Below are 14,992 nucleotides of genomic sequence, written 5' to 3'. Positions count from 1 at the left end.
TTGCCTGGAAAATCCCATGGACGGAGGAGCCTGGTAAGCTGCAGTCCATGGGGTCGCTAGGAGTCGGACACGACTGAGTGACTTCACTTTCACTTTCATGCATTGGAGAAGGAAATGGCAACCCACTCCAGTGTTCTTGCCTGGAGAATCCCAGGGATGGGGGAGCCTGGTGGGCTGCTGTCTATGGGGTCGCAGAGTCGGACATGACTGAAGCGACTTAGCAGCAGCAGCAGGATGGCTGAAGAGGGTGACTATGGAACTTGATCTCTGGGGTTGGTGGTGAGAGACTGTGCTAATGTCAGGACTCTCAGGTGTAAAGGCCTTTCTGACACATTTCTCTTATCTGAACCAGGCAGAGCCCTTACAGGTCCAGACGGTATACCAGGGTACTCCAAACACCCCTCTTATCCCCATGCTTTGATGAAGAGATTGGTTCAAGCTTTTGGTACTAGCTCCTTGTTGCAATTGAAGGTACGAAAGAATCAAATAGAAAAGGCCAACTCCTAGGGTCTTATCCACTGGAAAAGCTAATTTAGTAGGTCTGGGTGGGATATGCATTTAAAAAAGCAACTTACTAATTCTGTTGCAGGAAGTCTGAGAACACTGTTAGAATTCTTGAAAATAAACCACCCTGGATAACCTCCCCGGGGGGAGGACTCTTCCAGCAGACATGGGGTCCTCGGGAGCAAGGTCTCTGCCTGGTCATCTTCAGACCATGGCCCCAGAGTAAACATTACATGGAAAGACCCCCCAGCCCCCACCCCCAGCCCAGGACAGCAGGCTAAGCAGTCGTCTGGCTTGGCTAAAGGCTCAATGGGGGTGGGCAGTAACCTCCACTGAAAGAAATATTTTGGAGTCAAGATGCAACTCTTTGAAGGTCCTTAATGAAACGGGTTAGGAAGGACTATGAGTAAGAGTAGCAGGAGAAATGTGAGAGGGGCAAGTAGGGAAGTGCTGAAGGTAAACTCCTCAGTGTTGTTGTCTGTCGAACCTGCTAAAGGATCATGTAATTCAAGACAGTAATGACATGCGGCCGCGTCCAGAAGGAAGAATGTAGCAATCAAAGCTGAGAAGCTGTACCAGGGTGGGTCAGCTATACTTCTGGGGAGGAAGAAAAAGAAATCTGGTCTTATAAACACCCATGGTGGGGTAGATCTTTGAGAGCATGAAGAAGAAAAAAGTGAGTAGTTTTTCCCATAAATTACCTAATACCCTTCATGTAGGACTTACAGACACATAGTCCTGGCTCATTAATTGATGTTCTCTGATTGCTGGGGTTCAATTTTTGAAGCTAGGAAAGTGGAGAAACTTTCATATTAACAAACTGTAGCTTAGTCATTTTAGTAGGTCAGGTAATAAAGTCCAGTCTGTTTTATTTCTAACCCAAATATTGCAAATATACAGAAAATTACCAGTACAAAGTTAAACACATCCAGATTTATTTACACAGTGCTAAAGAAATTTGAGTTTTATTTCCATTTTGTGGAATTTTATTCTGGGGTCTGGCTTTGTTGTGCAACTGACATAGGTCATTGAAACTTGATTATTCCACCTCACATGCAATTTTCTGCCCCAAGGGAACAGAAAACTTGGGTTTTTAGTGCACATGCAGTAATGATCTTAATACTGCTTTAGATTTGAGTAGGAAGGCTATCTGACAGCTTGGGGAGGAGGCAGAGAAGGTACAGAACCAGGAGGGACCACATGCTCAGACAGGGAATAGGAAACAAGAGAGGGATGGATACCAGGCACACATGGGGACCCTGAGCATATCTGTGCACGAGGATGAGGAGGGTACCATCAAAACCCGACCCTCCTCCCTAGACGTCCAAACATAGGAGGTGGGCAGAATCATCAGGAACACTCAAGTCACGTGACCACAAACTGAGGGCATGCGGAGGATGAGAACTGCATTAAGGATTTGGGCATATCATTAACATGTACACTATACAGTTTATACATGTATATATGTACACACACACACATATATATATATATAGAAAGGTACAGATTAGTTTATGTTATTCTATATAAACAAGGATGCTTAAGAATGTACCGGTGTGAAAAAAAATGCACACAGTAGGTTGCTGAAGACAACTTCTAATTAGACTTCTGATTCTTCTTTGTTATAATGCAAAGTAGCCAAGAAATCAACACATTCCTGCTATTTCAATCACCCTCCATGAGGGCGAGGCCTTGGCCCTCCTGGGGCAGGACGGTGTCCCTGGTGCAACCTGAGCTGGGCAAACTGGTGGCAGATGGAACAGTCTGGCCTCCCTATCACTACCATGTGGAAATCCAAAACTTTGGTTTTTGTTTGAAGGACATGTAAGTCCATGTTTATTTATCTGCTTGAGGGAAGGCAGTAGCAAAGGTGAAAAGCAGAAGCTCTTCCTATTTTAGCAGTTCTAAGTATCCAGGTTAATGTGGGGTAAGGGGGCGGTACCAACAGTGAGCAGGGTGAGCTCCAAGCCCCTGCATAGAGAAGCAGGGCTCTTTAAAGCTCTCCTAAGAGGAAACAAGAAACTCTCTACTGGAATCACTTGGTTAGAAAACAAAGACTGAAGCCAGGCCAGTCCTGCACACGGAGTGGATGTGGATCGCCCTGCACTCCTCTATCCTTGTCCCATGGTGAAGGCCACGGGAGAACCAGCTGTGGTTGACAGAGCCAGTGGTGGCCAGCACGTTACCGATCTGCCAGGGATGAAAGGCCAGCTTCGGCATGCAGAGGCCCAGAGGTAAACCTAAGAATGAGACAGACACCCTGGAAAGCCTATTCAGAGGCAGATGACAAATTCTAAAGCTTTAGTTACAGCCAATCTATTGAATCTCCTGAGCCCAGCCTAGAACTGCCACAGTCCTCCAAACATTTTCACTCCAAGTGGCGTTCCCATTCGATGAACAGCTTAGGCGTATGCATCCCTGGTCTCAGGTCTCACTGAAAACCAAAAGCCCTCTTAAGTCCAAGATACTTGTCCACAGAGCATGAAAGATGGTGAGTTCACCACCTGGATTTCAGAGCTCAGATCACTCTGGACAGTCTGCTATGTCCAACCTACCTTATGACGCTAACTTCTATTACTGAAACAGTCCCTTGTGCTATTAAGCCTGACACTACACTTTATTTTCAGAGATAATGCTCCAACCTGACATCAGTAGGACAAATCAGAAATCTTTTTTTCTTAGGAGCTATCGTGGCTCTGTTAGGCTGTTTTCATCTTGGGCCGGGGACATACCCTTGTGAGATGCGGAAGGCTAGCCAGCCAGGCTTGCTAGCAGTCCTCAAACTGACTAAGCTCTCCAGCCAGTCATGGGTGGGGGACAAGGGAAACGGAGAGGGTGACTCATCAGTGGAGACTCCATTCCCACACTCTTGAACCACCGTGACCTTCAATGAGGTAAGGGGCGATTTCTAAACACATACTCAAAATTACCATTACTTTTGCTTCCAGCCACGAAAAATTTCCTGTTTACTAAGTTGGCAAAAGAGCTCTACATGCTGCTCTGAAAGAAAGGCCACTGACCCGTGCCCTGAAGAACTGCAAGACATTTGTAAGAAAGCAGCCTGCTCCCACCTGGCAGCAAGAGCATCCATCAAAGTGCATGAGATCCAAAGACAATCACCGTCACCACTCATGACTCAGGGACCTTGACACCTTTACTTCATTTTTGTGCCTCAGCTCCATCTCTAATGGGGATTACAAACCCTGTGGTTTTTTTTTTTTATCTCACAAGAATGCTGTGAGGTTCAAATGACATAATGCAGGGGAAAAGTGCCATGAAAACTACCAAGTTCTACAGAAACCCCAGGTATCACTGTCCTGAGTCTTACACGGTTGGAGAAGAGTATTAACTCTCTTACATGTAAAACTAATCAGAGAATTACCGTATGTCGGCACATCTACTTCGGTGGGTGCATGTGGGGAGAAGAGTGTATGGTCTACGCAGGTCTTCTCTGGGCATCAAATTCACATGGGGCAGGAGGTGAGGGTGAATGGGATAAAAGCTGAGACTTTTTGATCATTTGTGAGCTGGTGTATCTTTGGAATTACTTTCAATTTAAAAACCTTACAAAAGGAATGAGATTTTCCTAAAAAACTAGTGCTCTCTGGCTCTAACAAATATGAACTCTCTTTACAAAAACTGCCTTAACTTTATAGTTCCCTGACTTACGTTAATCTTACTGCAGTTTCAAAGTTTCTTTAAAATTCTCCATCCACTCCCTCCCCTGCGTTCCCTACTGCTGTTAATCCATTCTGGTGAGAAGACAATTCAGCCATCTGCTCACACATTCTGACAAAAGTTCATTTGGCACATTTACTTTTTCCTGACTTTCTAGCCATAAAATGAACCAGCAGCAAAATGGCAGTTACCAAAGAACATCCCCAGTCATCACTATTGGGAGAAACCGTGACCAGCACAGTAGCTGTGCTGACTGGGAACGCACTACTGTGTCCGAGTACAGCAAACAGTCAAGCTGTACTAAAACTAATGACGACAGCTTTCCATCACTGTCTGGCCACCCAAAAATCCGCCTCGCTACATTTTCTAACTTATGCCATTTTTTAAAAATGTCAAAGGGAACATTTTATTAAATGTAAAATATGAACTTAATGTATCACACAAAACATCAATCTGCACTAGAAGCGTGTTTTTCACTTGGTTTGGCTCAAAGTTTCAAGCCAACAAATTACTTGGCAAAGCTGGGGAAGTGGAGGGGTAAGAAGGAGAACTTGGTAACAAAACTCAATTTTTTTTTTTTAAAGCTTAAAACTGAAAACATGTCTAGTCACAGCTCCATGTAGAGCAGCAACCTAAGAGGAAGCGAATAAGCAGCCATTCTAATGATTCACGGATGAGTCGTCCTCAGAGGCTGTGCTGCGCATGCCACCAGCCGTTCCAGTGAAGAGGTTGCTCAGCCTGGGTACTCAGCTTGAGCCCCATCCTTGAGCAAGTCCACTGGCACACACATAAGGCATGGCTTGAAAGATCTTGGAAGAAGCAAGAATTTCTCCTTTAATAGGTGCTAAATCTAGTCAATTCTCTGCTGTTCCCTTCTTCCTGCCCCAAGTTAAAAATATTGCCCTTTTGGTTTTCCTGATTTAGTGTCTTGGAAGCACATGTAAGTTAGTTGCCAAAGGGCAATTAACAAGGGTACTGCCTAATTAAACAGGGGAAAAGAAAAATCACTGTGGCCTATGGCTCCTGAAAGAAATAACAAAAAGCAGTGATCTATGTGAGGAGCTGGTGTGCACTATTCTTGGAGCAGGGCTGGCCCCAGAGGGAGAGAGGCTGCCCAGGCTGTGCCAGTCATTGCAGCCTCTTTGCTCATCTCTGCAGCTGCTTCGTGGTGCTGACACTGTCCAGGGATGGCACAGCCCAGGGACGGCACCGAGGGCTTCATGAGAATTGATGACGAAGCTGGCCGGTGCCCTGGGGTAGGCGCCGCGCAAAACATGTGACTGTGGGGTTAGTGAAAAGTTCCCTTCAATTCCATTTCATTTCCCTTAAAAACCAAAACCAAAAAGGGCCCATACCTTGCAAAAACACAGAACTCATAAAGTTAAAGAATTAAAAATTTCCCCTCTCTTCTCCGAGCCAATTGGCAAGAGTGTTTCGGGTCCCCACCCCCCTATTTCTTTAGTGTAGGTCCTTTTGGCTTTGATGGAAGCAGCAGAAACAGAGCTGGGTCCTTCGCAATGGGAAATTTATTTCCCTAAGTTGGAGCCACAGGGAGTGTAGGAGGTACTGCGGTCCATCATTCGTACTCGGTCCCAGCTCTTTTGAGGAGCTATTCCAGAAGGTCCTGAAAAAACAAAAGACACGGGCCATATTATTTACAGACCAAAAAAAATCCCTAATCCTTATTTTGAAAGCCGTTACGTAGCTTCTGGGTTGGCCAAGTCTTAGTCATTAAGTTGCTGCTTCTAGCTTATACCCTCCATTGCTTCAAACATACCTTGGTCATAAGTAAAAAAAGAATCACTCTTTTTAAAAACTTCTGCACCACCCCTCAAGAAGAAACAGTCTCACCTCATCTGAGTCATCATGATAACCGCTTTTGTGAGTGTGGGAGGCCGTGTCCAAAGCATCCACACCATCCACACCATTAGCCTCTGCGTGCTGCTGGAGCACCGAGTACCGATGCACCAGGAACCTGGGGGCGGAAACTGCTGTCAACCCTCACGTGGTGAGGAAGAATGCATTTCTTATAGGGCTGTGGACTCTCCAAGTTTTACACACTCATAGAATGAGCCGCGCATACAGGAAGCACAGCCTATAGTTGGTATATGAAAAATGGAAGGAAAGATTTGGGTCCGATGTTTCAGTAACGTCACTTCAACTAGTCAGTTTTCGCCAGCGGCAGACTCTGCCCTTGGCTGACTTGTAGGTTTGACTGACTCCGGTTCCTTACCTTCCACCACAGACGTATTTCTTCACAATGAGCACTCCTGCTATGACTGTGACCAGCATCAATCCCACAGTGGCCAGGATAATTGGAACAGAATTTGACTTGGAATTCTTGATAAATTAAAACACAAACACACAATCAATTTTGGGTGTGCATATTCCAGGACTGAATTCAAAGAGGCTGCTCAATTTCTTATTTCTCTGTTCAACGATCTGTAGTCTCTAGGCACCGAATGATGAAATGTTCCCAAACCCCTCAAGATGACCATCTCAGTGCTACCAGGAGAATACCATAGCTGGCAGAGGGTAATCAAAACTTGAGCTGCCTTGAAGCTGTCAGAATAGTGCAAACTCAGGGGCTTCAATGTCAAAGTTACACTGGAAGCTATGGTTCTAGATCAAATACAATTGTGACTGTTCCCCGTGACCACTGGTTGTAAGTCTTGGAGCTTTTAAGGATGAAGCAGAGAGAGAGACCATGATAGTAAGTGGGCTGAATGAATCTAGCATACAGCCATCACCTGGGAAGGAGCTCTGCCAATGCTGTCAGGCAGGCCCTCCCATGATAACAAGATTCATTTCTTAAGTTTTCATATGTTGTTATAAATAAGCTTTGTCATATCATTGTCTGAGTGTGACCTACCTGCTTCTGGGTGGGAGATAGGGAGTGTGTGTTTTCAGTGTATCCCAGAGGAGGCGGAGCTGGATTCTGGGACAAGCTGTGTCCCTGTGGGCGGGAGTCCTGTGCAATCACACACACAAACACTCTGAGGACAGCCGCCAGGAGTGCAGGGCAGTGATGCAAAGAAGCAGGAGCTTGCCCCCAACAAGTACACACACCCACACACTCTTCTCCCCCTGCCTTCTTCCACCCCGTCAGGCCCTCACTCCTGAGAAAGTTAGACAGGAGGGACTGCAGACTGTCCATCTCTCAGTTTCCAGATTAGGTACCTGGGGTCCACAGTCTTCTGTTCCCATTCACACTGCTGGGCCAGCACCTCTTTATCAAGAGGGTTCCTCTTACCAGATCCCCATAGCCTGGCCAGACAGTTCAATGCTACAGATCTGGAATCAGCTCCCAAACTTGCTTCCAAATCAAGACCAGCCCCTTATTATCGCAGTGCAGGTTCTCCTTATGAACACACCTGACATGACTCGGCACAGAGATCCCCATTAACCAGGGTCCCATGCCCTTCCCTTCCACACGTGCAAAACCCCAGCCCTTGATGGCAGGACTTGTTGAGTCTTTTTTCTAAGTGACTCTGAGCCTCAGAAATTTTCTCAACCCTAAGCTTCTAAGACTTGGATAAATACTGAGCACCATTTTCCCTCCCCCAGAAAAGTTTTCAGTAGATGAGCTTATTGTTGGCTTAAGTGACCATCCTTCATCCTAACAGTTTCCGTGCAACGGGAAGCCTGACATAAGTGGTCTGGCCACTTGTATTAGGTGATAAAGCTCTCGACACACTGTAACTTTGACCTTCCTGGCAGAACTCAAAACCCCACTTGTATCTACACCAGATCTACTTTAACACACCTGCTTTTCTGGACTCAAAAAGTTGCTTGTGCATTTCTTTTTCAAGTCTTTCACTTCTCGAACTGGATTCACGCCACCCTGGCATTTGTCTCCTGGAATTTTCCGGTACCTGAGGGGCAGAGAAAAGGTGTTGACAGAATACAAGGATGCACTTCTGGATTCTTGCTTACTTCCTGAAAACAAGATTTGAAAAGCTGCAGAAAAACTTCTGGTCCTTACACCATCTTTCAGGGCTTGGGGGAGATCCACAGGGGTGCTGGGGGGATATCCTGTGTAGTTTCAGTCCTTGGACAGACCACACATCCCTTGCCATGCTGCAATGACATGCTGACTTTCTGCCCTATGAGACTGCTGGGGAAGCCCGTCAGTACACAGGGGAGGGGAGAGTTATCAGGGGAGTAGGCAGTCAGGCTCCTCTAGAATGGCACTCTCTGCTATGGTGACTATTTACTTTTAAATTAATCAAAATTACTTCAGTTCCTCACTCTAGTGTCAATAGCCACAGAGGGCTAGGGGTCACTGTATCAGACGCAGCAGATTATAGAGCATTTCCCCCACCACAGAAAGTTCTACCGGACAGTGATTTTCTAGACTCTCTCAAATACTCAGAAGAGCGTGGAGGGAACTCTCTCCCTGCACAGGGGAGACGCGGCCCCGACGCGGGAGAAGCAGCCGCCTCACCCGTTTGTCGTCAGGTGCTCTTCTCTTCCATACAAACAAAACTCGAGGTCGTGGCCCTTCAGTTCTGGCTGTTCCACACATTTGGAGTCATTTTCTGGACGGAAGTAGCCAAAATCACTGTAAGAATAAGCAAAGAATGTATCTTTCAAAGTTGCTGAAAGACAGGAGGCAAATAGCAGTGAAGGCTTTATGTGGGGCAGAGGATGGTTAATATTCCAGGCTTGGGTTGCCAGAAAACAGCTAAGGAAGTCTGTGACATATAAAGAGGTCTCTTTAGGAACAAAAGCACACAGAGAGGGCTTAACTGGGGGGCGGGGAATGGCTTATGGATTGGGCCTGGTGGACTGAGGACTCAGTAGCTAGGAGTTCCACACAGACAGCTCAGGGAAGGGAAATCACGCAGTCTATAGCGGGTAGGGATACACGCAACTAAGACACAGAGAAACAGTGTGTCAGCCACAGACCTAAACGCACGGAAACTTAGCAATTCTTTCATCTCCAAATAACTCATTATGTTATACCCATGAGAGTGTATATCCAACCTTTCCTGCCTTCCCCACATCTGTGTCCCTCTCAGCCTCTTAGATGGTGCCTGATGCCAATGTGAATGCCCATTTCTGCCCTCCATTCCATCCCATCTCTCCATAGTGACCTGTTCTCCTTTCTCTGCTTTCCCCAAAGTAAGGATATGCAGGGCCTTGGCACCTCATGCCCCTAGGTGGGGCTTGCTTCATGAACAGCTTGGAGGGACCACCAGTCCCCTCACCCGGCAGCTTCTCCTTAGCTTGCACCTGTCCTCTTCTTTCACCACCCTCTCTCCCTTATTGGCCAATTTTCTCTTTTACTTGTTCTGTTTTACTCATTTACTTTTTACGCTCTGCATCTTGGCTTGAACCCCCCGCTGCAACCTTGAAAATGAATGTCTGCGCCCTTGCAGGCCCACCAGTCATCCAACCTTGGGGCTTTCTCTGTCTTGTTCACTTTGGCCACCCGGCACACCGCTGGGCCCACCCGCTGCAGCCCCAAGAGCTGCACTCAGGCTTCTCTGGTCACTGCTGGCTCTGCTCTCTTCCTGACACGTAGGTGCAGATGTTTCCCAAGATTCTATCATCCATTCTCTTACTCTGTATCTGCTCTCCCTTCGTGAGCTTAACTATTTGCTTAACTATTTGCTGCAACTAAAACTTCTAGGTTTGGACTTCCCTGGTGGTCCAGTGGAGAAGAATCCACCTGCCAACACAGAGGACTTGGGTTTGATCCCTGTCTGGGAAGATTCCACATGCCTCGGAGCAACTAAGCCTGGGAGCCACAACTGCTGAGCCTGTGCTCCGCAACAACAGAAGCCACCTCAGTGAGAAGCCCGCACACTGTAACGGTGAGCAGCCCCTGCTCGTCACAACTAGAGGAAGCCTGTGCACAGCAACAAAAATGCAAGTAAATAACAATTTCAAAAAATTAATAAAACGTCCAGGTTCTACCTCTCTTGAACTCTAATCCTACATTTCCAAATACTTGCTGAACATTGCCACATAAATCTGTTGACAGAACCTCAAAGAAACAAAAATGTTCAAAACGTATCATGTTTCCTCCTTTGAGCTGGCCTCTCCTGTCATTTCTTTACATTTGTCCAGGGCACTATCTTCCTGAGCACCCCTATCTGGACGCCCTCGCTTCTTTCCTGTGGCAGCCACGGCTTCCCCTCACAGCCTATCTTCCGGCATACTCTTTCTTTTTGAAAATTATTTATTTATTTATTTTGGGCTGCCCCGGATCTTTGTTGCTGCAGGTGGGCTTTGTCTAGTTGAGGCAAACAGGGGCTACTGTTCGTTGTAATGTAGGGCTTCTCACTGCGGCGGCTTCTCTTGTTGTGGAGCACAGGCTCTAGGCGCCAAGGGCTTCAGCAGTTGCAGCATGTGGGCTCAGTAGCTGTGGTGCACAGGCTTAGTTGCTCTGGGGCATGTGGGATCTTCCCAGACCAGGGATTGAACCCATGTCTCCTGCATTGGTAGGTGGATTCTTCTCCACTGAGCCATCAGGGAAGCCCCAGCACAACCTTCCTGATCGTGCTGTTGGGGGCCTATGCTCACATCAGTCTACTGGTTTTAATGATCTGCTTCTTTCCAGATGTACAGATCAAATCTTACAGCTCATCAGGGCTCAGCTCAGATGCCAACGCCTCTACAAAGCCTCTCTGATCCAACTCCTTTTAGGTCTGGATGGAAGAATCTCTCCCTCCTCTAAATCCATTAGGTACTTACGGTTTCTCTTTTCAAACATAATCATGTGACTCTTACCAGAAGAGTCTATAATAAAATTTCTGTTATCACTTTTGCACTGCCCTGTGCCTAACAAATATTCAATGAATATTTGGTAAATATATAGATGCTGCTTGGACTTCAAGGTTTTCTGACAAATATTGAAGGGAGAGGGTAGGAAGAACAAGAGAAGACATCATGCCTCCAATAGCAAGGAGAAATTTCTGGCAAAAACTTTTGTGTGTTCAATCCAAAATTCCAGGGACCACACCCTTCCCACTGACGAAGTATACATTCCTCAGGCACGTGGGGTGTGTGCGCAGGCTCCGGGGCAGAACTAACTGCCCAGTTCACATCCCAGCTCTGCCACGTGACAGCAAGTTAGTCATGACCCCTCTCTACCTTTGTTTCTTCCTTTGTGAAATGTAAATAACACAGCACCTATCTCATGCGGCTGCTGAAGAGAAGTCTGAGTTGCTTAGGACAGTGTCTGGCACAGAGGCAATGTTTAAAAAAGTCAGCTGCTATCATTATGACTATGTGATTATTAAATACAATATGTGCTCAGGGGGGTTAGATTTTAATGGTGGAATCTAATCTATACACAAGAATTAAAATATAGTGAATGCTGTAAAAGTATAATAAGTGCAGTGGGAGCCTAGATGAGGAAAAACTGGGGAAGGCTTTAGGAGGCAACATCTGAGCTAAAGTATTAAAGGCCAAAGAGGAATTCACCAGGCTTGGGGGGTCAAGCAGCAAATGTGGAAAGACCTTCCAGGCAGGAGCAGCAGCACGCACAGTGGCATGGAGCTCTGAAGCCGCAGAGCATGTTTGGAAAACAGAAGTAGTTCAGGTGACCGAGAGTCAGCCTGTGTGCCATTAAGGGTGAGAGAGCCCTTCAGAGTCTGACAGTATCCACAAACTCCAGCCCTATTATAACATCCAAGTGACCTGAGTGCCATTTTCCCTTGTAGAAATAGAGAAGGGAGGGTGCTTCTGTCCTATCGCCTTCTCTCTCTGCTTTCTTACTCGCATCCTCATTCTACACTCCTCTCCTTCCTCACACGGGTAAGTCAGGATTTCGGGGGTTGTTGCTGGTTCTGCACAATAATTAATGGTCTGATACAATAATGTTATTTGTTCAATTACTAACAATTCTGCTTCCCTTCCTCTGTGCCTCAATTTCCTTGAGGAAAGAAGAAGCAACAGTTTTCCACTCTTGAGGAAAAAAGGGGAAAAAAGGACTGAAATAATTTTCAACTGTCTGTTGCGTCCTCCAGCACAGGAAGTGGCTGACAGGGATCTGAGGGATGCAGATACCAGAGGAAGTCCTCCAGGGAGCAGGGACAGACGGACGGCTGCTTGGTCACAACATAGTTTCGACCATTCTGACAGACAGATGACTTGCGTAGCCGGAGGTATTGTTCTTTATAGCCTAAAATGCAGCCATCTCCATAATCTCCAGGGTCTGTAGAGTGAGCCAGCCAGATGGTATAGTCCTTCTCTTCACCTAAAAGAAAGACAGGCTCTTCAGGAAACTACATGAATCCACTATGTGAGACAGCTGCCAGGCAATAGAAAGAAAGAAGAGACAAAAAGTACAGATGTCTGACTTAACCTATTGCTTCGCTTTGGAATTGCAAAAGAAAGTTGGATTAGTGGGAGCCTACTAGTGAATGGCCTTTCCTCAAGCCAAGGGAGGAGTCTTTGCAGTTCACAGCCCATTTGAGTTCTAAGAAAAACCTTGTGCAGCAGGAAGGTGGATGGAGAACCTCTAAAGTTACTTCCAGACTGAGAGGCTGCTGTCTTTAAGTCTTGTGCACTTGTGTTCTTGGTCAGGGGCTGTCAGAGGTAAGCAACCAGATGTTTGCCTTTAGGGCAAGACGCCAATTAACCAAAAGCAAGGGTTTAATTGTACCAAGGGTGAGAATGCTTCAAAAGGTGGGGGAAATATTCTCTTTCTAGTATTTGTGCTGATGAAGCGAGCACAAACATTCTCTAGTCTTTTAACTCTTGTTGCTGCTGCTGCTGCTAAGTCGCTTCAGTTGTGTCCAACTCTGTGCGACCCCAGAGACAGCAGCCCAGCAGGATCCCCCGTCCCTGGGATTCTCCAGGCAAGAACACTGGAGTGGGTTGCCATTTCCTTCTCCAATGCATGAAAGTGAAAAGTCAAAGTGAAGTCGCTCAGTCGTGTCCGACTCCTAGCGACCCCATGGACTGCAGCCTACCAGGCTCCTCCATCCATGCGATTTTCCAGGCAAGAGTACTGGAGTGGGGTGCCATTGCCTGTTGACTGGCTTTCAAATGAAGACTGCTAATGACAGTCAACCTGGCTCAGTGTGTCATATCATCCACTCCTGGAAAAATGACTCAAAGGCTGTGGCCTAAAGACTGTGGATTGGGCTTTTATCCTTCAGGATATGAAGACTAGCACCCAGCCTGTTAAAGAGCAGTGCTTAACCAATCTTTTAATGATGTTAAACTTCAGGGATAACTGTAGAAGCTGCCTGCATCTGCAGAGGGGACAACTCATAAGCCAGCTCTTTTACAGTCTATTTAACGAATTTAGATTATAATGACTCTCTGGTTTTAAATCACTGAAACATCTTGTAGAAAAGGTCCAAACCAAGTGTTTCTACTTCCTGCAGGAGTCACTAAATTAACATGCTAAGGAAATGGGCCCCTAACACAGTCTAAAAAAGTCAGGACCAAAATTTAACCCAAGCATCTTGAAACTTTATATCTTCTTTCATATTATGCCAAGCAATCACGGGTCACAGATGGTCACTTTTTGTCCAGTTTTTCTTTTATCCTTCTTATTTTCAATACAGTGCCAGCATCTTTAGTACTGGGGGTCTGGGTTTGCTTGTGATTCTTTAGGAATACCATGAAATGAATATTTTAACTCCTTCTCTGAAGCCATTTTTCTGGGTCTTTAACATGTCTTCCAGTTTGAAGTCACAGCATTCAGAAATGGTCAGTGTGGGCTTCTTGCCTGCTCAGGAGCCAGTCTAGAGTCTCAGTTGTGACTGATATTCAAGCCAAACTCTGCAGGAAAACTTCCTTACTTCAACATTTAAATAAATGACATAATCAATTAGATGTAACACATTTTCCTCTAAAGTTTCCTCTTTATAGTTCTGCTGTAACCAGCAGTGAAAAACCCTGAAGTCTTATGAAGTAATTTTAGACAAATATAAACACGTACTATCCTTACAAGCAGAAAATAACTTTCAGAAAATGCTTCAGAGATCTAAAGTGCAAAACTAAACTCTTCTAAATATCCACATGCGGCTGGTGTGAATTGAGATTTACAGTAAGGGTGAGTGTAAAATATGCATCAGATTTTGAGGACTCAGAAGAAAAAGAATGTAACAGATGGCCAAAAAGCACATGAAAAGCTGCTCAACATCGTTAATTATCAGAGAATCAAAACTACAATGAGGTATCACTTCATACCAGTCAGAATGGCCATCATCAAAAAATCTACAAACAATAAATACTGGAGAAGGTGTTGAGAAAAGAAAACCCTCCTACACTGTTGGTGGGAATGTAAATTGCTGTAGCCACTATGGAGAATGGTATGGAGGTTCCTTAAAAGACTACAAATAGAACTACCATGATTCTGCAATTTCATTCCTGGGCATATAACCAGAGAAAACCATAATCTAAAAGGATACATGTACCCCTATGATCAGAGGGGCATATTGCAGTTCATACTATAGCACTGTTTATAATAGCCAGGACATAAAAATAAAAGCATCAAAAGAGGAATGATAGATGATGTGGTACATATATACTATGTTGTACACAGTACATATGTATGATATGGTACATCACACATAAATAAAAGATGTGGTGCATATAAACTATGGAGTATTACTCAGCCATAAAAAAGAATGAAATAATGCCATTTGCAGTGACATGGATGGGCTTAGAGATTGTCATACTGAGTGAAGTCAGACAAAGATAAACATCATATGATATCACTTGTATGTGGAATCTAAAAAAAGGTACAATGAACTTATTTACAAATAGAAATATCCACATACACAGAAAAGGAACTTATGGTTACAGGGAGAAAGAGGGGAGAGTGATGACTTGGGAG

The 14,992-nt window shown here is 45.4% G+C and overlaps 1 protein-coding gene across 6 annotated transcripts in view; it reads right to left on the bottom strand.

The window, feature by feature from the left end:
- Positions 1-1,348: 1,348 nt before the first annotated feature.
- Positions 1,349-14,992, bottom strand: part of SORT1 (sortilin 1) — a 66,788-nt gene continuing 53,144 nt past the window's right edge. For 4 of the 6 annotated variants that reach the window (XM_070367541.1, XM_070367542.1, XM_070367545.1 and 1 more), the window contains exons 15-21: positions 12,205-12,394; positions 8,630-8,746; positions 7,949-8,057; positions 7,055-7,153; positions 6,416-6,522; positions 6,034-6,157; positions 1,349-5,806 (exon numbers count right to left, since the gene is read on the bottom strand). In XM_070367541.1, coding sequence (XP_070223642.1) covers positions 5,792-5,806; positions 6,034-6,157; positions 6,416-6,522; positions 7,055-7,153; positions 7,949-8,057; positions 8,630-8,746; positions 12,205-12,394 — 761 coding nt within the window. In that variant the 3' untranslated portion in view covers positions 1,349-5,791. The remainder of the gene's footprint in view (positions 5,807-6,033; positions 6,158-6,415; positions 6,523-7,054; positions 7,154-7,948; positions 8,058-8,629; positions 8,747-12,204; positions 12,395-14,992) is intronic. The other 2 variants (XM_070367544.1, XM_070367543.1) reach the window with 1 other exon arrangement.

This window comes from Bos mutus, chromosome 3, assembly GCF_027580195.1.
Source record: "Bos mutus isolate GX-2022 chromosome 3, NWIPB_WYAK_1.1, whole genome shotgun sequence".
Taxonomy (NCBI): Eukaryota; Metazoa; Chordata; class Mammalia; order Artiodactyla; family Bovidae; genus Bos; species Bos mutus.
This window is presented reverse-complemented; position numbering and strand designations above follow the sequence as displayed.